This window comes from Anas platyrhynchos, chromosome 1 (assembly GCF_047663525.1).
Source record: "Anas platyrhynchos isolate ZD024472 breed Pekin duck chromosome 1, IASCAAS_PekinDuck_T2T, whole genome shotgun sequence".
NCBI lineage: Eukaryota > Metazoa > Chordata > Aves > Anseriformes > Anatidae > Anas > Anas platyrhynchos.
Window position 1 is genome coordinate 178614320 of NC_092587.1, and position 25020 is coordinate 178639339.

A 25020-nucleotide genomic window follows, 5' to 3' on the forward strand; every position below is an offset into this window, starting at 1 on the left:
TCCCATCCTTCCTCAGCCTTCTCCTGATGTGAAAGAGCGAAGTCCTGTTGTGTGAGAGTATTTTCTATATGTGCCATATATTGATTCCCTCTCTCTGTCTCTTGACCCCAGTCTTTTTTGTTTTCCTGTTTGGAAGCTACAGTGTCAAAACTGTTGAAAGTGATGGCAGGAAAAAGGCAAAACTCTCCCTGTAGGTGCTGTGTTCTGAGATGATTTGGTATAATAGTTAACAGAAAACTTGGTTCTTAGGAGTACTGAAGGAGGGTGTAAAAGCAGCTGCTTCTCTCTCAAAAAAGAAGTGTGCTGAGCTGTTTTTTATAAACACTGTTGAGAACTTAACCCAGATCATCAAAAAGCAGCTGGGGTGAAAGTAAGACTGCAAGTCCTGGTGTGGTCTGCTCTTAATGTTCTAGAGACCGTTGGAGAAATGCGTGGTGTGAGCGTTACTTATTATCATGTTGTCTTCTGCAATCTCCTTTTGAACTTTCTGCACAGAGTTCACCCAAGGAATTCGAGTGTGGCAGCGGTGAGAAGGCCTGGAACTAGAATAGCTGTTGTTCATAATCACCAGCTACAAATGGTAATAATAAGAAGTGGCTTTAAAAGAGGGATTTTTTTTTCCACTGTGCTGAATATATGCATCAACTCTGACCTTTTCATCTTACACACTTAAATTCTACCAAACTTCCTTTGTGCGATTGTCACGCTGTGAGCTAAGCTGGAAGCTGTACCCCATCCTTTCTCCAATATCATCCCTTCAACATCTTCACTGAGAAGGGAGCTAATTACATCCCTTCTTTCTCCATCCTCACCCTTCACTGGTGCTCCAGCCACGAGTCTCAATAAATGATTCTCCACCTCCATCTCCCATTGCAGCTAATTGCAGGGTTAGGGGGGGCAAAGTGCTAATATTTTTGTGATGTCTCCCTCAAAAGTGCTGTAGCAGGAAAAGAAGGGAATAAAATCTCACGAGTTGGATGGAGTTAGCTCAACAGCACAGCTGGGAGAATCTCATCTGCCCCGGGGTGTCAAGTGTTGCCTGTAAATACTTGTAAAGGAAGGAAGCTGGTGTGAACTTATTCTGCAGGTTCCATTGCACACGATGTTTGCATGCAAAAACGTGGCAGTTCTGTGCACTTTGGTGCTTCCGTAACTGATTGCCTTCTTGTAGTGGGAGGCAAGAAATCTTGCCACTTCTGTTTTATTAAAAAGTGTAAAAAACCTATTTGGGCTTTGGTTCGGCAGTTTATACCAAGATATTTAAACCCTGGAGAGATTGTTTGCACTTATTTAAATAATGTAAATATGATATTGAATGAGGAGTTCCTTCCAGGTTATTCTGAAGGGTGACTTGAAATTAAGATACGTGTTGGATTTTAGTAAATGTTTGGACCTTTGGAACTCAGTCATAGCCATGGAGGTTTGAAACTTAAGCCCTGGAGTCCTAAAATCCTTTTGTTATCCTGTGTTGACCCAGAGTTGCATACAGCAACGGTTCGTCACAGCCTTTTCACTTATGTTTTATTCTGTTTAAAGGAAGTTGATACACTGGTGCGCAGTGCCAGCTCAGACGAAGATAATAGTTCTCAGCCTCATCAGTCAAGCAAAGCAAAACTAACCAGTGGAGCAAAGAAAGGAAAAAGTAGGTTTGCAGAGCTGTAAATACTGCACTCTTAGCGTGCTTGTAAGCTGTGGGCTTGGCATGTGTGCAGGCCTGTTCGCAGAGTAGGGTGGTGATGTCCACATAGTGCTTGGGCTGTCTTAACAGAGCTCGGCAGTACAGAAATTATTGTCGTACCCACTGCATGTACCAGGCAACAAAACTGGCAGAGGATGTAAGGGGAAGGGTGGGGGCGCTCAGCCTTGGGAGACAATGTGAAACTGATGCTGTTTGCACACGCATCTTGTTTCTGTCCTAATTCCAGTGTGTGGTTCTCCCAGGAATGAAATTAAGGAGAACGATCTCTTCTGCATGGCATTTTATCATCGGTTTGGAGTGGGATTTGAGAAGAAGGGAGAGACCCAAGTCGCTCGCGGGAGCCTTGGGCAAGTGCTTCAGGCACTACAACAAGAAACATAGTAACTGCAGGAGAAGTGGTGAAAGGTGTGGAAAAAGGCAGTTACATTAAAGCTTTGAAGCAAATAGGAAGGAAGCTGAATGTATTTTGGACAACAAAGAAAGCTGGGTGGATAAGAGGCCAGGGCCAAACAAGGGAAAGGCTTTTGCTTCAAAGCAATACTGAAAAATAACTTCCACGTCCATTGACAGGATCCAGTCAGCAGCAGAAGGAAGACCACGCGATGAAAGCTGGACGGACAGAGCCTGCTGACACGGACAGTGCTGAATGCAAAAGGAAGAGTCTGTCTCTGCAGGGTGTTGCTTGCGGCAAGTCGGATGTGCTGAATGACACGCGTGTTACGAGGCCATCCAAAAGCGTTGCCCAAAAAGCTAAGCACAGCGAGGAGAATCGCAGGCAGTCAAAACAAGGCACGTTTTGCGAGGAGGCTGACGGTGATGGGTCGCTTCTGAACGCTAACGAAGGAAATATTTATATACTGGATGCCACGAAAGAAGGGAATGTGGGTCGTTTTCTTAACGTAAGTAAGAACTTGCACGTGTTGTCTTACTTGCCTCAGCATAAATAAATAAATGATGGATTTGCATGAGTTGGAAGGCTTTTGCAACAAAATCTGTCCTGACATAACCCAAATGCGTGGTGCGTGCGCGTGAGGGCAGCTTGTGGTGCTCCCGGCACTCTGAAGTGACAGAACAGCAGGTAGGCTCCTGCCAGCTATGAGTGCTTCCATAAAATAATGCATGGCACACACTAGCTGAAGGTTTTGGCACCACCAGGTTCCAGAGTGAAATATTTCTAAGTAATGAGTGATAGCTGTTTCCTGAATTTTAGTATAGCACCTCTTTTGTGGGGGGGAGAGGGGTTGTCCAGGCACCAAATGGCACTTTTTAGTAAACTACCAACCTTCTCCCAGCCCCATTCCTTGTTCCCAAAGCATTGTAAATTCTGGCTTATGCTGATTTAAGGTAAGTGTTGGGATTTTGTAGGAAACTTCTCTATAGCTCAGTCACAGGTGAAGGAAGTGGTCGGTTGTGCTTGGTTAGTAAGTCTCTGAACTTTGACTTTTCAAGAAACAGCAATGAATTCCAACAAAAGCCCAACCAAGGTGAATGTTTTTATACACACATCTGCATGTGCTCAGCAAGTGATTTATTCCTCCATTGCCATGGGTGTGTATCTCCTTGGAAAATCTTGCCTATACTTGAGCATTTCCTCATTGCAGAGGCAGTATGGTGGTAAGATTGGCATAGCACATCTCGCTGAAACCTTCCTTCTTCACCCATCACCATACCTGTGTTCCTATGTGCACCTGAATGACCTTTAGCATCTCATTTCATCTATTAATTGCTCCCCGACTGCCATCGAGATACATCTGTCACGTACTAATTATTTGCGGTACATCTCAAATCAAAGATGATTTCTTACCATAAATTGCTGGAGGACAGCTTGGTAAATGACCTCGATTTTTCTAGGCAAAGGTACTTGCATGATATGATGGAGATTAAAAAATAATAATAATAAAATTAAATCAAAGAGGTAAAGTTAAAGCAAAAAAGTAGTGGTAGTGGCATTGAGTAATAGAGATTGTGTTGACTGGAAAAGGGGAGGAAGGAACTACCTGTAGCAGTAACATACTTGACATAAACCAGGTCTTTTGGCCGAGGTGTGACTTACTTTTTCTAATTCCTATATTCTGTTTCACAGCACAGCTGCTGCCCAAATCTGTTTGCACAGAGCGTGTTTGTAGAGACTCACAACAGAAGTTTCCCATGGGTGGCTTTCTTCACAAACAGGTGATTTATTTTTTGAAATGTGATGTTTTTTCAAAGCAGTAGGAAAGAAAACAGTGCTCAGTTATTAAGAAAAAGTTACACTAAGGGTGCAGATGTTTAGATCATGAAACTGTAGAACTACTTTCTTACTATTCACTAAAGACTGAAGGAATACAGTTGTTTCAGTGCAAACTGAATAAAAATAACTCAACGTGAAGCGTGGAAATGACTTTTGATGCATCCATTTTGGTTATTGTCATGTTAAACCTATTGTCAATAGGTTAAACCTATTTTTCATGGTTCTTTAGAAAGCCAAAATTCATTGGTCTCAGTGTTGTGCCTCAAAGAATGCCCAGTAGAGCCATGTCCCAGAGGGCAGGGTTGGAGTCCATGGGTTTTTAAGGCTGATGCACCTCCTCTGTGGGCCCAACAAGCTGACTCCAGACCTTCTCTTCATGGCTATCAAGAGAAGCTGGGTTCTGTGTACTCCAATGTGTCTTGGGGAGGTAGCAGTAAAGTACTCAGGTGGAAACTTCCTCCAAAAGACAAAAAAAAAAAAAAAAAAAAAAAAAAGTGGCCATCTCCTCCTGGATGGTAGAGAGCTGGCACCAGTGAGATGAAAGAAGGAGGCAGCTAAACCCCGGAAAGGAAAGATTCACTGTATGACTGAAGTTAGCTGACGGGTTTGGCAATGGGAGTGCCAGGTGAGAATTTATAATAGCGGGGAGAGTTTATTCCAGACAAACAGGGATCCTGGAGAGCACTGATACTCTGTGGAGCCTTGTAACCCTAGGCCCAGCCCCTGGTCCCATGCTGACGTGCATGCTGTGGATTGCACTGTGAGGAGGGCTTCCAAGAGCTCTGAAGGCAATGCTGCTGAAATATATCAGGAAAAAGAAAAAGATTCTGGTTTAGCTAGAATCTTTCTTGCTTGGGTACTCAATAAAAAACGTGTAGTGGGGATTGAGGCCAGTGGATAGAGGTGGTAGCGGTCAGCAGAAGACGCTTAGGGAAGGCGATTGTTGAAGGAATGCTCCCTTGGCTTGTCCTCTGGCTTTCTGGCAATTACCCCTTTGCAACTTCTCTACGTTAAGGGCTCCATCTGGACCATTGAGCTTAATTTTATATCTTCTGTGAACTTTCCCAGTCACCTTTTTATTTCTTTTACGTCTCTGGCTTCCAGAACATCTTGAGGTTAACAAGTCCCAGATTGCAGTTATGCTTCGCTTGGAAAGTCCTCACTTTGTTCTCAGCCTGCTGCCTGGTAGTTCACTGGGCTTCACTTATGTCTTACCCTCTGAGAAACATCAGGGAATTACTCTCTTGTTTGTAATACTCGTATTTTGTTGTATTTTCCACTTGGTTGTGCCTCAGCATCTTAGTATTTAACTTGGCATTTGTTCGGGGCAGTGAATTTCCTACATTTGCAATCACCTCGCTCATACACCTGTCATAGGGGCTGGTTCTTGAGGATCATGGGTTTGATTTTGAGTCTTAGGGTTTGGGCACGTAAATGGTGCAGTTGCATTAAAATGTAGTTTATCAGACCAAAGATGATCCCCTTCATCCTCAGTACACCTAGAGATCTATTTGAACCACAGTGATAGGCTGTATATAGTAAAAGGAACAAAGCTGCCTGTGCCAGGGACTCCTTATAGCTCTTGGTTCTCTCCAAGCTGCATGCGTGGTGCTTTTGCCCCACGCACTTTTTGGGGTTTGCATGTGGTGACAACTGGTGAACACAGCCCTGTTTCTCTTAATTCAAATGAACTGACCAAATATTTTACTTCGTAGGCACGTGAAAGCTGGAACCGAACTCACATGGGATTATGGTTATGAAGCTGGAAGCCTGCCAGAGACGGAGATTTCCTGCCAGTGCGGAATGCAGATGTGCAGGAAAAAAACCTTATAGGTCAAGCTTTTCTACTGTCAGCGCTTCGTGTACCTGGACATTTATGTGCTGGGAGGGACTACACAGTGAACAGTGCACTTAAACAAACCTGTGGTGCTAACTAGTGAACAAAAATGTCTTTTATCTGATTGTTTTTTAAATGTAGTTATTTTTCATTTTTATGGTTTACAGAAATAGAAATATCTGTCTTAAGACCGTTTCTTAGATTATTTCCGTGCTCCTCATCTTTCCCCTCCTCTCTTTTCATTCACAAGCTGAAGGAACTCACGCTTCCTTATAGGCTGAAAGAGAAACATGATCGGTGCAGGACAAGGGTTAGTTGATGTTTTCCTGGGCCCTTCTGCAGTGATGAGTCCCAAAAGTCCCAAATCTCAGTGAAGGTCCCAAAACTGCTCACAACATTCAAGGTGCTGCCTCACAATGCTGTATACAAGGGGACAGTCGCTTCCCTGTGAGTGTTTTTCTGCTGGGCAGCTTTCCAGCCACCCTTCCCCAAGCTGCTGTGTGGGGTTGTTGTGACCCAAGCGCAGGACCAGGCACTTAACATCCTTAAATGTCACGCATATAATGATGTTCCTGAAAAAGAGCAAGGCAGGTGGGTGCCTTCTGAATATTATTGGAGCCTTGTGCAAAGGAAGGGGAGTTTAAGCTGGTGCTGGAATTCATCTTAAATTCCTGAGTTTCAGAAGCTTGAATTGTCTCGTTGTTAGAGTACTCTGGAGGCCATGCATGGCTGATCACATATAATTTCTGTTGCTATTTGCTCAGCCATTAGCAGTTTTGTTTTTTATTTTGTCAGTGGGTTTCCTGGTTTACTGGCTCCAGAGCAGGGCTGAAACTGGCTCCCTGGCCTGTGGCTGTGGGGCAGCGTACCAAACAGCAGCACGGCCTAGATCCCAAGGTAGAGGGGCTGGATAGGTGTAATATCTTGGCCTTACAGTGAGGAGGAGGAGGGAAGGGAAATTTGTAGTGGATTTTCTTCAACTTGAGAAGTGCCAGACAGGGAGAGAGGCTCCGTCCCTTCCCTCACCTCACGGTGAGGGAGCGCTGGGACAGGCTGCCCAGGGGAATTGTGGAGTCTCCTTCTCTGGAGCCACCTTTGGGACTCCGTGCCGGCCCTGTGCCCTCAGGAGGAGGCTTTGGGGTGGAGGCAGGGATGGGGCCTCGCCCCCTCACAGGGACCGGCGGGGGCGGGACTCGAACCCGCGGCCCCAGCGCCTCCCCGCCCACGTGACCCGCCTCAGCCCCTTCTACCCCCTCCCACCGCGCCGCCGAGCGCGGGCACGGCAGCGCGCATGCGCGGCGCTCCGGCTGGGCCCGCCCGCTTCCCCTCCCCTCCCCCTCCCCCGCGCGGAAGCGGCCGCTGGTGCGGGCCGGCCCTGAACCCCCGCGGTAAGTACCACCGGGCAGCCGCGGGGGGGGGGGAGGGAAGGGGGCACGGGGGCGCGTCCACGCCCTGCGGGGGGTGATGCCCGGCAGTGCTACCCCCAACCCCCCCCCGCGCAGGGTGGTGGTGGGCGAGCCCGGCTACCTGAGGGGAGCGCGGGGCCGAGGGGGGCTGGGGGGGAGGGGGAGGAGGCTGTGCCCTGAGGGGGAATGGAGCCCCAAATAACGGCTGCCACCGGTGTCACCGCACAGCGTGTCCCCAAGCACCGCGTCCCGCCTCGCCCTGAGCACCCCCAGGGACGGTGACTCCAGCACCTCCCTGGGCAACCCGTCCCAGTGCCTGACTGCTCTTTCTGAGCAGAAATGTCTCCTCATTGCCAACCTGAACCTCCCCTGGTGCAACTTGAGGCCATTCCCTCTGGTCCTGTCACTGGTCGACCCCCAGCTCCCCACCCCTTCCTTTCAGGTAGCTGCAGAGAGCAATGAGGTCTGCCCTGAGCCTCCTCTTCCCCAGCCCAAACACGCCCCAGCTCCCTCAGCTGCTCCTCACAGGCCTTGTGCTCCAGGCCCTTCACCAGCTCCGTAGCCATTCTGCCCCAGCAGACCATGCTTTATTTAAATACTGCACAACCTCCGTCCTTCTGGGAGCTCCCAGTTCCCAGAACATTCCCAGTTCCCCTTCAGGCAGTTCCCCTCCAGTGCTGGGGGTCCCCAGCATCTTGGAAGGGGTGAGATCTGAGGGCTGGTGAGGAGCCCTCCCGTCATCCCCACCACGTGTCTACCTTTCAAAGAAAATACCGTTTTCACGCCTTACATCCATTAAAATATTCCCCCTGTATCAAATAAAAGGTGAAGGGGAAGATGGATTTCTATGGTTTTACTCCAAAATCCTTGTGCTCTCCTCACCCTGCTACAGAGGCGTTGGGTGATCTGTGCCTCTGGCTCCTGTATAACGTGAGCTTGTGAGCCTGCAAGGAGGCTTTCAGAGTCAATTCTGGAGAGGAAATGCTAAACAAATGAGTAAAGTTTCAGCAAGGTATGCTTGGAAGTTGCACAGTCACCCTTTTTCATCCCCCTTTTAACTTTCTGTTTCATTTACTGCTTTCCCCCAGGTTGCCATTGTGGCAGCGCTGACAGGGCGTGTTGGTAGGAAATGGCACAGGGTTAGAGAAGCATCCTGAGACACGTGGCTGCTTAATTCCCATGACTGCTTCCCCTCCACCTTCTGTTTTACAGCTTTATCCCCTCCTCCATTAGCGGAGGGCAGTGGAAGAGCCCGTGGCTCTCACAGATGAATTAGTTGCCATACTTTGTGTGAAAGTTGCAGAAGGACTCTGAGTCATTCGACTGTAAAATAAAGGCTGAGAAAATCCAGCACTGATAAGTGGAAGACAATGCGTGTGTCAGACGTAATGGTGCCCTCTGTACCGACTGTCAGATACCATGTAGGAAAGAGGTCTGAGGTCTGCAGTACCTTGTCCTACGGCGGGGACAGCTCCATGCCCAGAAGCAGTCCAATGTGTGAATTATTAAGAATTGTTCAGAAAAAAAAATGAGTACAGAGAGCTGCTCTTGAGCTATTGCAGGAGTAGAAAAGAGACTGCAAAGTGACGATGGTGATCAAAGATGTGGAGCAGCTCCTGTACAAGGAATAACTAAATAATTTCAGAGTCTTGAACGTGAAAAAGAGGCAGCAGGAGACAGAATAACAGGTTTGTGCTATCATGGGTGTTACTGGAGGAGCTGAGTGAGGAACAATGATTTCTTGCCTCTTCTCACACATACCTTGGGTGTCAAAAAGTGAGTGGTTATTCAGGCGAAATGGAATTAAACTGAAACTGGAACCATGCCCTTAGCCTTTCCCTCCTTACTTAGGAGCAGCCAGCTGGATCCACAGCCCCATTTAGCTCTTTATCCCATTCCTGATGGTAATTGGTAGCCGAAACCTAGGGAAGAGCACGGGGACAAAGCAGAAGTGCAGTTGGGGGCGGGATACTGAGCTGAATGGGGCACTGGATTCAGGCTGGCTGCTCGTGCAGTGAGGAGCAGCCGAGAGCTGTCCTTTTGCTTCAGGGGCCTGACAAAGGCCCTGGAGTAACCCAAGGGTTGACCTTGACCTGGTCCTTGGTTATCTTTCAGCACCAAGATTTCTCCACAGAGCCTGGAAGAGCACCAGGGACTGCAGGCTCCAACTTCAGCACCTTCCTCAGCGGCTTCCCGGGGACAGATCCTCTGACTGGGCCTGAGCAGGGCCTATGTATGCATCAATTCCAGGTACCGACCTGCTGCAGGGAGCTCTGCCCGACCTGGGGGGGCAACCATTCAAACCCTGGCTTATCCCACTCTAGTTCTAATATTTCTGTACACTTCCACTTGTTTCTGTTGCATTTATTTAATGCCTAAGCTTTGAGGCTGATGTTATGATGCTCATTGTTTAGATTGGACAGTGGAAATAGGTCCCTACCCCACCTTGCTTACAAGATAGAGAAGGATGTGGGGAAAAACAGATGTGTGTGGAGGCAAAGTGGCTTGCCTGAGATGAAGCCAAGTTTCTGTGGCAGAGCCAGGGGAAAAAAATCCCCTTATACTCGGATGTTCTCCTCACTTGAGAGCATCCCCTCCATTTTATGGAAGGGAAGACAGAAGTTGACTGTTGAAAGCCACAGAAATACGTGCAAGATTTGCTGGGCTGTGAGATTTCCTCCCTGTCTTGTACTTGGGCCTTACTCTAGTGACAGAGAAGCAGTAATTTAGCTCCAAGTCTTCTTATTTCTTAAAAGTGAACACGGACTTTTCTTACTCTTATCCCACAGGCTTTTGGGCTGTCAGAGGTGACGTCTCCGACGTTTGGAGTATCACGCCTAGTGGGAGAGGGAAACTGAAGATTTCTGCAGTGGGCTTGCACAGAAACCACAGACAAAGTAAAGCTTCTGCTATTAATGCGTGGAGGGATGCCCTAAATTCCTGGTGGGGGGTGGGGTTAAAGGCTTTTTCGGCACCATTTCGGCTGTTTTGGGAAAGAAGTAGGAGTTTTGTGTTGAGGGCATGACTTGCTGGCCTGTTCATGGGGCTGTCGTTGGAGCATGGAGGTGAACAAGCTCGACAGTTCTTTTGTTAGCTCTGTGCCTTCTGCCATGACTTGTTAGTGACTGTTATAAATCGCTCGGTCCCAAAATAGGATTATAATCAAAGTTTACAATTTATTAAAAGAATAGAGGTAAGCAAACAGCGCTGGGTGTGTCGGGAGTCTCCGCTCCACCAGGACGCACACCAGTTACCTCAAGTAGCTGATTTTTATGCTCCTAGGCTGATACATATTCATTGCTACTTCTAAAAAAAAGCTTACACAGCGTCCCCTGCAAGTTTTGTCTCCTAGCCGTCCTTCGGCTTCTTTCTTTCTTCTCCTTAATCTCCTGGCCACCTGGCCAGATATCAGGGGCTTGCACAGTGTCCCGTTCAGAAGCCATAACAGTCACCAGTTGTTAGCAGCTGTTCTGAAACCCCCAGACATCAGAGACCTCAAAGAAAGAACATACAAACACAAATAGCTCTCTACTGACACTTCACGTGTTGTTAAAACACTCCCCACAGGCCGTTCACAGGGACACTCCAGTCACACCTATAGCAGTGCTAAATCAACCACAAAGAAGGCAAAAAGGCTGTAAGTGTTAGGAATAAGAGTTAGGAATAACAACAGCAAATAGGCTCCTGGATTTGAGGAATATTTCTGAAGATTTGATAAATTGACTTTAATGAGGGGGAGACACATCTGTGGAAGAATTAAATTGCCAGCGCAGGACCCAGAGACAGACAGAACTGCTCTCTGTTGACACAAATTGTTAAAATATTCCTTTGCAAGGTACAAGAACTATATACATTAACCACTCTGTTTTTCTTAGACTATATACAAGGGTATGTAAGGCAGAAGGTCACATTCATCATACCATGCGGCTCTAGCACTGTTCCATACTGACACGAATCAGATGAACATATCTCACAGTGACTTTTTGAGGGCAAACAAACCATTTTTCCCCTTGCTCTAACTGCTGGGAACCTGTTTCCCACCACCTCTTGTCCCAAGAGCAGGCTTTGCACATCCTGGCTGCAAAGAACCGTGCTTCAGGGGCTGCAGGTGAAGGAGCAGTTTGAGCTCAAGAGCTCTGCTTTCCTCTGCTCACCCTGCCTGGCATAAGACAACTGCGTCAGTCGCTTTGTGTTTCCTCCCAGCCTTCCTGCTCTAGGTGCTCTCCAGATAATGGCGAAGATGGTGAGAAGAACGTGTGCGTTCTGTTCGGAAGGGGAGTCCGGCTCGATAATGTACATTGCCGAAGAGCAAAACATTGCAGCTCATCGGGATTGTTTGGTGAGTGTTTTTTTTTTTGGTTGGTCACTGTGCAGAGGAAACGGAGAAGCACAAAAGTGGAAGTCTTCTTTGCCTGTTGATTTTTTTGTAGCTTTACAATGGCTTTTGTCCCTCCTTTTTTGTTTCGGTTGAAACAGAGAATAGTCTTCATGATGTTCTGCAGCTTGACTGCAGAAAGTTTGGCTTCAAACATAACAACAAAACTAGGTACATTGCTAGGCAAGAGGGGGCAAGGGAAATAATGCTGGATTTGTGGTAAAGTGCACAAAATTTGTGAAAGTGGAATGCTTTTAATTGCTGCCTCATAGTTGTACAAACAGCCTAAAGTGGCTATTGTGTGTTGCCTGATAAGAATCCAGACCTACAGGTCTGGTTCGCACTGGAATGAGGCCCAGTTGCTTTCCTGAAACAGGCACAAACTTGCTTCTCCTCACAAATTTCTCTTTGTCAGTGTCACTGGGTACCCAGCAAACCGAAGTACTGGGGGCAAGTGGAATTGCCATGATGGGCAAAAGGGCGTGTTGCACATGCTTCATGTCTGTAGGAAACTCAGCTAAATAATGACCTGGGAGAAAAATGGCTTCTAAATTCAAAGGCTGGTTACCCAAACCAACCAGGAAAGCCGTGCAAAAACAACGGGGACCGGTCAGGGTTTTGGAGAGGGATAGGGCATGGCTGCAACAGCTTGAAGTGTCGATCTCTGGTGTTTCCTTCTGCCTGTTCCTGGTCAACCTGAGTTCTAGATACATGCAGTCGGTAGGAATCGATGGATTTCAGACACCGAATTGAATCTTAGAACACATTCACTTATTTGGCTGTCAAAATGCCTCTCCTTTGTTCTGGCATTTTATTGAAGCTGGCTCTTGGTGTGCAGAACCAGTTACAGATTGCATATTCTCCCTTCAGGGAGAGTTTCTTAGTGCAGAAGGGGCGTCTGCTCCTTTCTGGCTTTCACTGTTCCAGCCTTATCCTCACGGGTTTTATGTTTACATCCTTATTTTTCTTCAGATTATTTAACAATCCTTCAAAAACATAACTATTTCACTGTGTTACTTGGCTGTTTTGTTGGAAAATGTTTTTTATTAGGGCTCTAAACTTGGTTAAACGTTGGAACTCTTGGTTTGGTTTGTTTTTTGTTTTTTTTTTAACCCAACAACTTTACGAATGTGCCTGCTTTAGGACGAGCACCCTGTTTGGCTTCTTCCAGCTATCACCTTCTGAGCAGGCAGACTGTGGTTGCCAGTTGATAGAAGTTGTTCAAGGTGTGGAGGTTTGTCAGCCAAGCAGCTCTCTGGGCAGCCTGGAGCTTTCTTTGTTCACACTTCTTACTAATTCACCTTCTCACCTCGTTACCTTTCCTTGGTTCAGCTTCAGGTTAGGTGAAAATGTGCGAGACCAGATGTACCCTCCCCTTCTTTTCTCTGGAATATATCGATGACCACGTCTCTCTATTAATCCTTAACGTCGTCTCTTTGTCTCTAGCTATTTTCCTCAGGATTTGTGGAATCTGAAGAGTATAACCCAGAGAATCTGGACATCAGGTTTGACGTGGAATCTGTATTGAACGAACTCAAGAGAGGAAAGCGCCTGGTAAGGCAGTTTCTTTCGGAATCTGCACTTAGTCCTGCCCCGTAGCATGCACCCTGCCACCCTTTAGTACTGAGCTGTTTGGTCAGTTTTATGTTTGAAAAAAAAAAAAAAAAAGCAGAAAAATACTTGGAAGTTACAAATCTGGAAGTTACAGATTTAGAGTTACAAACATTGATTGGATGTTACACTTACTGAAGTTTAGTTCTTTTGTTGTTATTGCTAATTGGATTTTTTTTTTCTGGCCCTTTTTTCCTAAGATAAAAGAGTAAGAAGAGACTTTCCAAGAGACTAAGCTAGTGCCAGAAACAAATTGATGCATTTTGTAAGCGTGAAGGGAAACACCTTCTTTTTTTTAGCAGAAGGGAGGTTATTTATATGAGGTTTTCTTGTTGCTTTTGTACTCGGCTCCCCTTCTTCCTGGATGGAAGTCTTTATGAAGTTCGTCTAGGGAACGTTTTACAGTCGTGGAAACAAGCAGTTGTGGAAAACCACGCCCTGGTTGTTACAGGGGACTTGAAACACCCCGATATTTGCTGGGGAGACAGCACAGCTCAGAACAAACGGCCCAGGAGGTCACTGCCGAACACTGCAGATAATTTTGTGATTCTGGAGGTAGGTGAGCCAGCAAGGAGAGGGGCGCTGCTGGTCCTGGCGCTCACGGAGATGGTCTAGTTGGAAACGGGAAGGTTGCGGGCAGACTTGGCTGCAGTGACCACAAGATGTTGGAGTTCAAGATCCTGCGAGGAGGAAGCAGGGCAAAAAGTAGGATTGCAACCTGGGATTTCAAGAGAGCCGACTGTGACCTCTTCAGGGACCTAATTGGAGGAATCCCCTGGGATGGTCATTATGCTCAGCATAATGACCTCCAAGCTCAGGATCAGCACGTCCCTACGAGAAAGAAGCTGAGCAAGGAGGGCTGTGTGGGTGAGCAAGGAGCTCTTGGGGAAAACTGAAGAAGAAAATGGACGTGATGGGGAAGAAGGGACAGACCGCTTGGGTGGCATAGAGGAACGTTGTCAGAGAATGCAGGGATGCAATGAGGAAGGCCAAGGCCTGGTTAGAATTAGATTTAGCAAGAGACAGCAAGGACAACAAGAAGGGCTTCTTCAAATACAGCAGCAGCAAAAGGAAGACTGAGGAAAACGTGAGTGTGCTGCTACATGAGGCGGGTGACAGCAGATACAGAGAAGCTGGGGTTACCGAATGCCTTCTTTGCTTCAGTCTTCACTGCTAAGGCTGCCCCCACGCACTGCTGAGCCCAGAAACGAGAAAAAATCTGGAGAGAAGACTTTCCCCTGGTTGAAGAGGATTGGGCTAGAGGTTATTTGGGCGAGCTACACACCCACAGATCTATTGGCCTGGATGGGATGTACCTGAGGGTGCTGAGGGAACAGCAGGCGTTATCACTAAGCCTGTCATCTTGGAAAGGTCTTGGAGAACAGGAGAGGTGGCTGATGATCTCTGGAGGTCCCTTCCAACCTCAGCCATTCTGTGGTTCCATGAACATAAATATGAGCACCCACTCCAATGGGCATTGGAATAACTTGTTCAGATTTGGGATAAGAGATGAAAGTTGCCCAGTTCCCTCACGTGGTTCTTTGCCCTGCTTAATTTGGGAAATTGAGGTCAAATAGCAAAAAGGTGACTGAAATGCTGGACGAGGTGGGAGTTTGCTGCTGTGAACCCGCCCGATGCCTTCCGCAGAGGAGGCTCACAGTGAAATATTTTATCTTCCTACGCTTGTTTTGTAAGTCTCCTTTTATTTTTTGGTAGCTATTTGAGATGCTTGCCTGCTAACCATCGTTTTATTGTAGGTGTGCAACTTCTGCCGCAAGAAAGGAGCCACGGTGGGGTGCGAGGAGAGGGCCTGTCGCAGGAGCTACCACTACTTCTGCGCGCTCTGCGACGACGCAGCGATAGAAACCGACGAAGTGAACGGAGTCTACCGGTACTTAGCCAAGTCTTTTCTAACCCATTATTCTCCCGTTTTGGGTTTTATTGTTAGGAAGAGAGAATTAAACTGTCAAATTTTTAACTCCTTATTTTTAGAAAAGAAATAGGTTCTCTTCCAAGCGTTGAAGAGACTGAGCTGAAAGATCACTAGACCAAAATGAGGAAGCCTGGCTTTACTGGCCACCTAGCTAGTCTTCAAGGAGAAAGATTTTTATTAAACTTCAAATGAATGATTCCAATTCTCAATTTCTCTTGCCTCAGAAGCTTCAGTAAAGGTGCTCTCAGCACAGACCAGGCTGTCGTGCTTCTGGATCTGTTCATGTTAGACAAATGCTAGCAACTGCCCATCCACGTGCTAGCAGAGAAGTCTGTATTCCCATCCAAGATCTTCTTACATTTCAAGTACGTTGCTAGCATTAACACCATTAAACAGATTTTAAGTAAATTTCCTGCCCTCAGACTGCTTACATTGCTGATAGCAGACGGAAAAAGTTGTTCAGAGGAAGGAATGATAATCTGCAGAGGAAAGGGGTTGAGAAAGTAGGACTCCAAAAGGAATGAGGAAGTTAGAGGAAGGGTCTGAGGTCCGTAGACACAACCCAGAGCATTCACTGCTGGGTAAGGCCAAAGAGGTCACAAGCTACGTTAGTCTTAGATTAATCTGGTAGACTGTTGAATCCTTGGTAGCCCAAGATGGGCTCTTTTGTACCCAAAGCTCTTAAAAGTCTTGGCTGCTTTGGTAGGGCTCTCACTCTGACATAAACAGATCTTTCTGTAGGGATGTAGGGCCAGCTCTGTAGGAGGATGTGTTCAGTGAGTGTTTGTAGAGTTCCCTGGAGCCTGCAAAGCTGAAGGAAAGTAGATGGAAAGTTAGGAACTTGTGTGATCGCAGAATAAATGACTCATCGTAGTGCTTTAGGAACAACACCTTGGGCTTAAGCGTATCTAAAAGAAAGAGAATTCCTTCCGTGGGGGAGAGCTGGTGTTTTTAAATGAATTGCCATCTCTGAGATCAGCAGCAGTGGTTATCAGAGCAAAGAGCAGAATGAAAAAGAGAAGGCGTGCAGTGCTTTGCAAAAGGCAGGTCATAGCACAGGTGGGGAAACGAGCACCATTTCCAGTGCCACCTCTCAAAAATTATGGTAGGGAAACCAGAAATTCAGGTATGTAAGTAATGTGCCTCCAGTATGTAGTTTTCTGACTAAATTCTTAAGCATTTATATATCTTTTTCGTGCATCAAAATGAATTTAATGCAAAAACCACTGGTTTGTCAAGGAAATAGACTGCTTTTGTAAGGCCAGCACTTTTGTTTTTTTAACAAAAATGTGGTTCCCTTTATAAACTGCTTCTAAACACTTGAGCTTTAGTCTTGGCAAATAGAGATTGGTAATGAAGAGATCAACTAAACCACACTCTTGACAAGGCAATTTTGTTTAAAAAGTGATTTGGGATCCTTCTGTAAGAAAGGCATCTTAGAGAAGCTGGTTTATGTTCTCTACACATTACAGTATCCAAAGACAGGGAGGATTTCCAGCTCTGTTTGTTGCATTTTACCTCTTCCAAGAAATTCAAATCGCTCTCCTAAAAAAAGGAGGAATTATTCCCACCTCGTGTATAGAGTACTCGGGGATTTTATCTTGACAGCATTAATTGAAACAAGTTACTGAATGAGATCAGAGTACCCCAGATCAAACGCTGTCCTGGTGTTTGGCAGCCAAAATGCACCCGATGTGATTTACACCGTCCAAACACGGTGGGGTGATTGAACACCAAAGCTTTGAATTAGCAGTTGTGAGGCCACTGAGGCTCCAAAAGTAAAACCAGGAGCTCGTGCATGTGTGAGGCTTCGCAGTGGGTGCTCTCCCAGGTGGGTAATGCTGAACAACCGCCCTGAGAGATTTTTAGAACATCTTTCGATTTACATTTACTGAATAGCGGGGAAAATATTTGTTGAAATCAGTCAGCGTTACTCTGTTTACGTATTTATTAATCCTGTCTCTCTTTTTCTTAAAACCGAACTTAAATTGTAGAGTGTTCTGCCCAAAACATGACCCAGGCAATAGGACCAATCACTATGGTGAGTTTCTTTGATGGCTTCCTTGATTTTTAACTGTTTTAAAAGTTTGTATCCTACCGTTGGTAACTCATTTGAACAAAACAAATGTTATTCCACCTTTCTATTGAGCGGTGGACTTCGGATCTTGCAGGAGGGGTTTGGCTGAAATCCAGGGGTACAGGCAGAAAGCAAGAAGGGTTTTTGCATTAGGAAATGCTGGTGTTTGAGCATCCCCAAATCCCCTCAGAACCTGACACGGAGCTGATCCCTCGTGGAGTTATTCTGTAGGTAGGCCCAAGCAGCTCTTAAAAACGAGTGTGAAACGGGAGGCTCAGGCTAATGAGGGGTGCAATTAGCAAAGCAAGGGCTGTTACAGGAGTGCTTACCCTGGGATTTGTGCCTGCAGTTGCGTTAAAATGTTCACGTTTGCATCTTCCGTACCCACTGCGGTACGTGGCAAACCCAGCCTTTCATTCTGAAGGATCCCAAAGAGCTTTTTAAGCGTAACCGAAGGGTTATGCGCTCCCTGCTTAAGGCTTGCTTCCTCTGCTGGAGAAATGCAGTTTGGTTTGGCAGTCCTGGTGCTTGCAGACTGAGGCAGCTGGGAATCACCGAATTGACCACGTGGGTTCGGGTCTGAGTTAGCCAAATGGAGGTGCTCGAAATGGGGTGGGTCCTAGAGGAGCCTTTGCTTCCAGATTGCATTTAACTCAGTCAGCTGAGCAGTAACACCAACTCTGGCTGACCGTTTTGGGGGTCTGGCTTCACCCTAACACCCCCTAAGGGCCAGCTGGGGTGGTTGTTAGTTTCCAACGTGACATGAGCCCAGCCCTGCAGACCACCTGGGGCAGGCTAAGCCAAGACTGGGCTGTGTGGGAACAGGAGCTGGTGTAAAAGGGCTGCCTCTCCGGGCACGTTTTCCCTGGTAGCCTGGAGAAAGCTACGAGACAACATCCCCTTGTTCTCCATACCTGCACCAGCAGTTCCCAGCTCGCTCCAAAAGAGGCTGCCCGGCTTTATTTTGGGTGCTGAACTTGTTGTGACAGCCTTTTCTGTACCCGCAGTAACATCCCATTCCTAAGGTGATTTCTAAACAGGAATTAACTTTCTGTGCATTACCCAAAGCATGGAGGGGGGCGTGCAAACCCCCTGCATTTAAAACCCTCTGGCTTTTGGTGGCTGTGCTCTTCTCCAGCTTTCTCTGCCCCCTGGCTCGTGCTCCTTGCCAGTTTCCCTTCTCTGCTTGGGAGGCTGCAGCTATTGTCAGCAGCTGCCAGTTACGGAGTTGGAAGGAGCCGGCTGCGTGCGGATAGAGGGCAGACTGAAAGCAGAGATCTCCATGCAATGCCAATAAAAGGGCTTTGTAGCTGAAATAATAAAAGCTCACGAGTAAAATCGCTTCCTATGAGGAGCTCCTAAGGTTATCCACGAGGTAGATACAGCAAAGAAACATTAATGCCGCTTGTATGCCTGTGGGACACCTGAAATAACTCCTTGTGGAGCCTTAGTTCTGAGAGTGTATTGACATAAACAAGGATTGACGGGGAAAAAAGTCGTCTTTCATGAATTTATCACGTTTTGCCTTAAGTTCTTATCATGCAGAGGTGCTGCTGCTGCCAGGGAGGGTCAGTGCCCTCTGCCACAGCCAAAAATCTTACGTTATAATCTGGGGTTTGCTTTGTAAGGGGTTCAAAAGACAGCGATGTCCTAACGCTGTGGTGATTTGCGCTTCCTGGTGATTCAGGCTTGTCCGTTTTCTTAGATGGACATGAGGTGGATTCCGCTGAAAAATCAGGGATTTGGGAAAGCCGAAACATATTCTTGTGTGGCTGCCCAAGTGCCTGAGCTCTGTAGCCTGCTGGGGAAGGGGAGAGCTTGAGCTGTATGAAATTGTCGGCCGAAGGCTGACGTGTAGTGACCTCGCTGTCTCTTGGTTTGCAGATGCAGCTAATAAGAGGAAAAGGCACGCACTGAAGTCTTCCACCATCACAGAACAAATGGTAACTCCGCATTTCGGTAGCTCTAAAACACAAATCCACATCTGCCACAGCAAAGGGCTTCAGTGAAGTATTTTTGGCAGTGTATTAAGGAGGAGACTTGCTCACAGAGGCGGCGACTTTTCCTTCGCAGCTGCCTGGTTTTGATCTCGTTGTTTGGTCTGAACAAAGCCATTCCGAGCTGCTTCTGGCAGAGCCAGCGCTGCCCTCAGGCTGCCTGGCACAAGTGTGATGGGAGCTTCTGAAGCAGTGGCTGTGCTCTTGACATGCCAGAAGGAGCTTTTTTGAGGAAATCAGGCCAAACACTGCAAATAAAGAAGCTGGGGGGTTCCGTGTATGTTTAGGCACTGCAGGATAAACTGCTTGCCCTTGTCCGAGTGGTGCAGCTCTTAAACTGGTGGGGCGTTGTAGTAGAGATAAGAATCATTTGTGGTACTGAGGTATGATTCGGAGCAGCAGAGAATGACTGCATCCCATCCAAAGGAAGAGAAAAATATTCCTCCTCTCCTCTCAGATCATTTTTAGTATTATATCTGGCCTGGAGAATTAGGTGTCACTTAGGCTGGGAGTTAGCAGCAGCCATCAGTTACATCTGTGCTGTTTGCATACACGGTGTGAGGGCAGTAATAGTAATTGGGCAGGGCGATATCCTTCAGGATGGGCTTTGCTTAGGAGATTTTGCTTTGAAATGACTTTTGCTTCCCTTTTTAAAATCCTGAATGTCTGGAGAGGAGTATTGTTAAGCGTGTGGGGAAGCTGACTTTACTCACAGAAATATGGGCTGCTTTTTCTCTCTGCTAATGTGGAGTTAAGACACTGCAAATAGAGCAGGAAATGTCCTTAGGATGCAAAAATGCATTGTTTTGATTTTCTTCCAGAGCACAGACAAAACAGCAGAAGAGAACAGATTACGAATATTAAAAAGAAAAAACAGCAGGCACAAAGGTGGGACCGGCTTCACGGACGAGCGAGCTGCGTGATACCGCGATGATGCTCGGAGCTTGGGGGTGTTAGGGAGCACTGCTGTTGAAAACGGCCCTTTTTAGCATTTCCCTGAGACAAAAGGCCCGCTGTTCTGGCAAGGGAGCAAGAGCCTGGTTTGCAGAACGGCCGTGCGGGTTTTAATTGCCCAGCAGGGTGTTCTGAGCACCTTGAGCAAGAGCGTTCTGGCTCCCTGGGCAGGAACCAGGCTTTGTAAATGCTGCTGCTGCCCCTGCGTGCTGTTTTGTGTTCCCTTTCAATCCCAGGCGTGCGCAGGTTGGTTAACACAGCAGTCCTTCAGCTCCGCAGTGTGTGTTACCCCAAAGTCCTGCTGTAATTGCTGCTCAGAGTTACGCTGCTGCTCAGAAATTTAGAAAATTTGAAAAATGTTGTTTTTAATGGAGGCTGGTGGATTCCTCTGAGCAGTCTGGCAGCTTTTTGCTTTTGGATAGCCCGCTGAATTCCCACAGTGGTCCACAGGGACACCTTACTGAAACCTGTCGCGGAGCTGCTGTTCCGAGATGAAATAAAAATACCTATTTCCTTAGCAATGACAATCTGACAAAGCAGCACCATAAAATGGACTGTAACAAGGTCACAAAAATAAATGAGGTTAATGCCTGGATCGCTCGCAGTAAATGTAACCTCAGTTCTCTTACCAAGTCCAGTATTGGTTCACTTCTTGTGTTGTTTTCTGTCCTTTAGCCTGCTCAGTCCATGGTGTGGTCTAGAGGATTTGAAGAAGAACAATAAGAAAAAGCAAAGCAAATAATCTGCTTTTCCATGCCAGGGGTTATTAGGTGCTTTAGGAGTGATGCATTTGGAGTTGGGGAGGCAAAGTTTTAATTTCTGAAGTGAGTGGGTGAAGCCCACGCAGCTGTGCTCAGGACCCCTCGTGCCTAAGAGTGCGTGTGCTCTGTTTTACCAGTCCGAATAGACTTCCTCAGGAAATGCAAGCAAGCCGGGCTGCTGGATGACATCTTTGAAGAAATGCTGGACACGCTGCACTTGGCACAGGAGAAGCTGATGGATGACAACACTTCGGAAACAGGTACAGGGCTTTCTGAAGCCACCTTTTAGCCACTGGCATAAACACAGACCTCTGCTCCCAGGCTCTGGAGGAGGGAGCGGTTACAAAGAGAACAGGAAGGGTTTTTTTTATTTGGATTGTAAGGAAGGACCATCTGCCTGTTTAAATCTGTGCTCTTTTGAGGGAAAAATCCTTGAGTCTGAATGTTTCAGCGCTTTGGGTGATTACTTAAAACTTCAATGTCAAATATTAGCTTGTATTTGTTTTTTGGGGAACTGTTTGTATGAAACACTTTGTTCTTGGAGGATTGTATAATACTACTTTGTTCTCAGAACAAAGTAATTAAAGAAAAAAGAAACAAACCTTCCTCTCCCGTTGTCCTCCCAGCTTTACACAGTTATGAACAATGCTTTTGGTTAAGCAATGCTAATTTTTGCAAATAACTGAAGCACGTGCACAGAAAGTGAAACCTCACACCTGGCCAAATCTCTGTCGTGAGCAGCTCAGGTGTCATGGTGCTAGGGGCAGTAGTGAAGTCCAGGACACGTTGGGGTTTCAGAGGACCTCACCGTTAAGCAAACCTCTAATGGTCATGCAGATTCTGTGGGCTTCCAGTGAGATGAAACACAAAATGCCTCACTTAGGAAATGCAGGCATAAATCTGGGGTGGCAGAGAACGTAAAACACTGAGAGCCGTGTCTCGTGAAAACAGGTGTACAGAACTAGAAGTGATACGGACGTGAGTGTCTTTGTTATCTTAAAACCTTGAGCAATTGCTATAATTAATTACTGTTTTGTGCTGCACTTAGCGTTGGGCAGTGCGTGAACTCGAGTGTTCTGTAAACCTTTACTCTGTGGTATCCTCTCTTCTTCCAGAGTATGAAGAGACAGTGATGTCACTCTTCGACTGCGGGCTGTTTGAAAACATACTGACCAATATTCATTCAGGTACGTGAGGTGAGCTGTCAGAACAGCAGCGCTCGGTATGGTTTGGGGCACTGATGTTGTTCTGAGGATATGGATAAAATCACAGCACCACAGGATGTCCCAAAGTGGAAGGGGCCTGGTGCAGCCCAGGGCATGCTGCTGGCTCGTGTCCAGCTTGCTGGGACCACAACCCCCAGAGCCCTTTCTGTGGGGCTGCGTTAACAGGATTTTCCCCTCGTGAACCCTTGTCACCAGTGACCGTGTTGTCATTCAAATCATTTTAAATCAACTCCCAGAATGATCTTCACAATTTTAAATGATCACAAAGCGACTGTTTTACAGTCGAGCACTACAAACAGAGCTTGCCTGGAACTGAAGGCAATTTTGATAGGTTTTGGAAAGGGAGGTGGGAACGCTCAAAGAAGGCAATGGAAACGTGCAAGAGCAGTCACTGGGGAGCACCAGAGCGGAAGGAAACTCTAGGGCATGAACTCAAGCCTCAGCTGCTTAAGCAGCATTACAACTTCTTAGTTGTCATGTTCCAACTACAGCCAGGTGGGTCTCTTCTTACACCTTTCTGACAGGGATAAAAGCAAAAGTTAGAACAGGGTTTGTAACTGTTAAGAGAGGGAAGTGGGAGCAAGTCAGCTAACACTGAAGTTCGGTGTTCGAAGCTGGTGTTTGCTGTTTCCCCCCCGTTTCCTCTTTGCTCGCCTGCAGAAAGCCAGGCTCCGCCCTCGTCTCCTGGTCTTCCTTTTGAATTCCTCTTCTGGAGTGGGAGTGCTGCTGTTTGCATTTCCCTCAGCGCAAGGTTCTGGCAGTGCCTCATCGGAGGGGAACTGATGCGTGGCTGCTCGTAATCCCTGGTGTGACGCGACCTTAGGTCACACTTGCTTCTTGCACAGCTGCTTCCATTATTGCATCCTTCTCTCAGCTTACAGGGGAAATTCTGGTGCTGGCATCTGGGTACAGCCCTGTGGTTCTGCTGTGTGGAAGCTGTCCCCCCTCCAGCTCCCCGCTACTTCAGCAGCTCAGTTCTTCCTGAACCACACACTTTTTCTCTGATACAATCAAGGCTACTTTTAATTTCAAGGTCAATATTGAAAACACATCGAAGCTGGTTCCAGACCTTACCCAGGAGGAGCCAACCTCTCCCAGCCTTCTCCCCAGTCTGTATTCTAAGCATCTGCCACAGCGGATAAAAGTCTGGGACTAAATCCTGCAGGACTCCTACGAATACTAGAAGCACGCATTCTCGCCCTTTAGGTTCTCTCTTCAGCAATGTGAAAGGTCTCCAGTCTGTTACCTGCCTTCTTGGGGAAGCACTCCCATACACCACTCGTTCTCATCGAGTGCTTTCTCTGGGCTATTTCTGTTTTTGCCATATCCCTTTGGAATGACAGAACTGGAGCTGAGGGCTTCCACCTGTGCTTCACCCCTAAGTTGAACGCAGTAACACAGTGCTCACAGTTGTTTGTTTTTCTCCAAGATATTTTCTCCATCTCTCACTTCTAGCACCTAGCCAGAAACAGGTGCATTAAATGCTCCTAAATCGTGTTTTTAAGAAACTAGCTGTTGACTTCTGTTATCCAAACCCATCCCTTTTTAAGCTTAACATTTAGTTGACTAAAATCCATTGGACTTCTAAATTTGCTTTATGTAATTCAGGGGCGTTAATTTAAAAAATTAAAAATGCATGTTTATGGAAAGTGTCCCTGTGCTGTGTGCTCTGAAAAGTTGTTAGGAATGCAATGAACTGGCTTGTAGCTTTTTATTTGGTGGCTTACATTGTAACGCAGCTGGTTTTGAGATACAGTAGGATGGAAAACAAATGCTGTGCCTCTGTGACTTACAGCCTGTGTTTTCTTTTGCCACTTCAATTCTTTGTCTCTCCACGTGTTAGTGAAGAGAGAAGGGCACAGAATGTGAAGCTGAGGACTTGGCCTCTGAACATTTGCATATAAAAATAAAATAAAAGCTTTTATCCCTTTCTTTTCTGTAATAGGGACAGAGGAAAAAATCCAGGAACTTCTGGAAAGCAGGAAACAACTGGATCACCAGATTGAGCTACTGCAGGATTTAAAAGAAGTCGTCCTTCCCCCCCAGGAGAGCGCTGCCAGTACCTCCAGTACAGCATCTGAATAACCCCTGGGGCTGTCTGTAACGGTGTCAATACTGAGAATTTTCTAAGGATAGAAAACATAGAGCACGTCAGGTCAGTGTGTAAGTGATTTCCTTTCCTCCCCAAAGTTAGGGACACAAGCAAAGACTGGGTGTTTTACTCATTTTTTATACCTCACTGTTGCAATAACTTTAAGTTGTCCCTGTCTTTAAATTTTATTGTGGATAAATGAGTGGTATATACCAAATTTAGCTCCTTTGAAGCTGAAGAGAACCCCTTCCCCCAGGACTTTCTTTCCTCAAAGACAAGGGAGCATCAGCTGCCAGAGAACACACTTCAAAGTCACTTTACTCGCAGCAGCCCTCTTCTGCCTGTGGGAGGTGGCTGCATCACTGTCTGCATATAGACGGTGCTGTTTTAAGAACCACAGTGCTGCTTTGGCTTGCCAAAGAAGATAAATTAGCAGAAGTTGCACTGAAAGACACCTTCTGAATTAGAAAGAGTTTTTTTAAATTGAGCATACATTAAGCAGTCAATGAGGACTTAGAGCTGCTGTAATGACAAGGGTAAAATGGTGTTTGCAAGCAGGCCGGCAAGGGCTGGCTGCCATGCTCCAATCAAAATGGAAACGGATCTCAATCAGAGGGACTGTCTCTTCCTTTCTCCATTAAGGAAGGCTGTAACTTCTGTGTTTTAGCTGAAAGGCTACTATATTAAAAGTATTTGAATACAGAAAAGCATTGTTTAGCTACAAAAGGGTAACTTAATAAAACTTTTTTAAGAAAGCTGTGTCTTTAGGACTGTCTGTTATTAGGAAACCAAGATGTAAATTCACCGATACGGGAATGAAGT

At 46.5% G+C, this 25020-nt stretch overlaps 1 protein-coding gene across 1 annotated transcript in view; it reads left to right on the forward strand.

Annotated features, from left to right (window-relative positions):
- Positions 1–24953, forward strand: part of SETDB2 (SET domain bifurcated histone lysine methyltransferase 2) — a 35509-nt gene extending 10556 nt beyond the window's left edge. The window contains exons 10-23 of the mRNA XM_072033089.1: positions 496–580; positions 1537–1642; positions 2270–2598; positions 3783–3871; positions 5645–5761; positions 11376–11511; positions 12994–13101; positions 14916–15049; positions 17086–17132; positions 19053–19111; positions 19987–20053; positions 21018–21140; positions 21996–22067; positions 24052–24953. Coding sequence (XP_071889190.1) covers positions 496–580; positions 1537–1642; positions 2270–2598; positions 3783–3871; positions 5645–5761; positions 11376–11511; positions 12994–13101; positions 14916–15049; positions 17086–17132; positions 19053–19111; positions 19987–20053; positions 21018–21140; positions 21996–22067; positions 24052–24191 — 1612 coding nt within the window. The 3' untranslated portion in view covers positions 24192–24953. The remainder of the gene's footprint in view (positions 1–495; positions 581–1536; positions 1643–2269; positions 2599–3782; positions 3872–5644; positions 5762–11375; positions 11512–12993; positions 13102–14915; positions 15050–17085; positions 17133–19052; positions 19112–19986; positions 20054–21017; positions 21141–21995; positions 22068–24051) is intronic.
- The last annotated feature ends 67 nt before the right edge of the window (positions 24954–25020 follow it).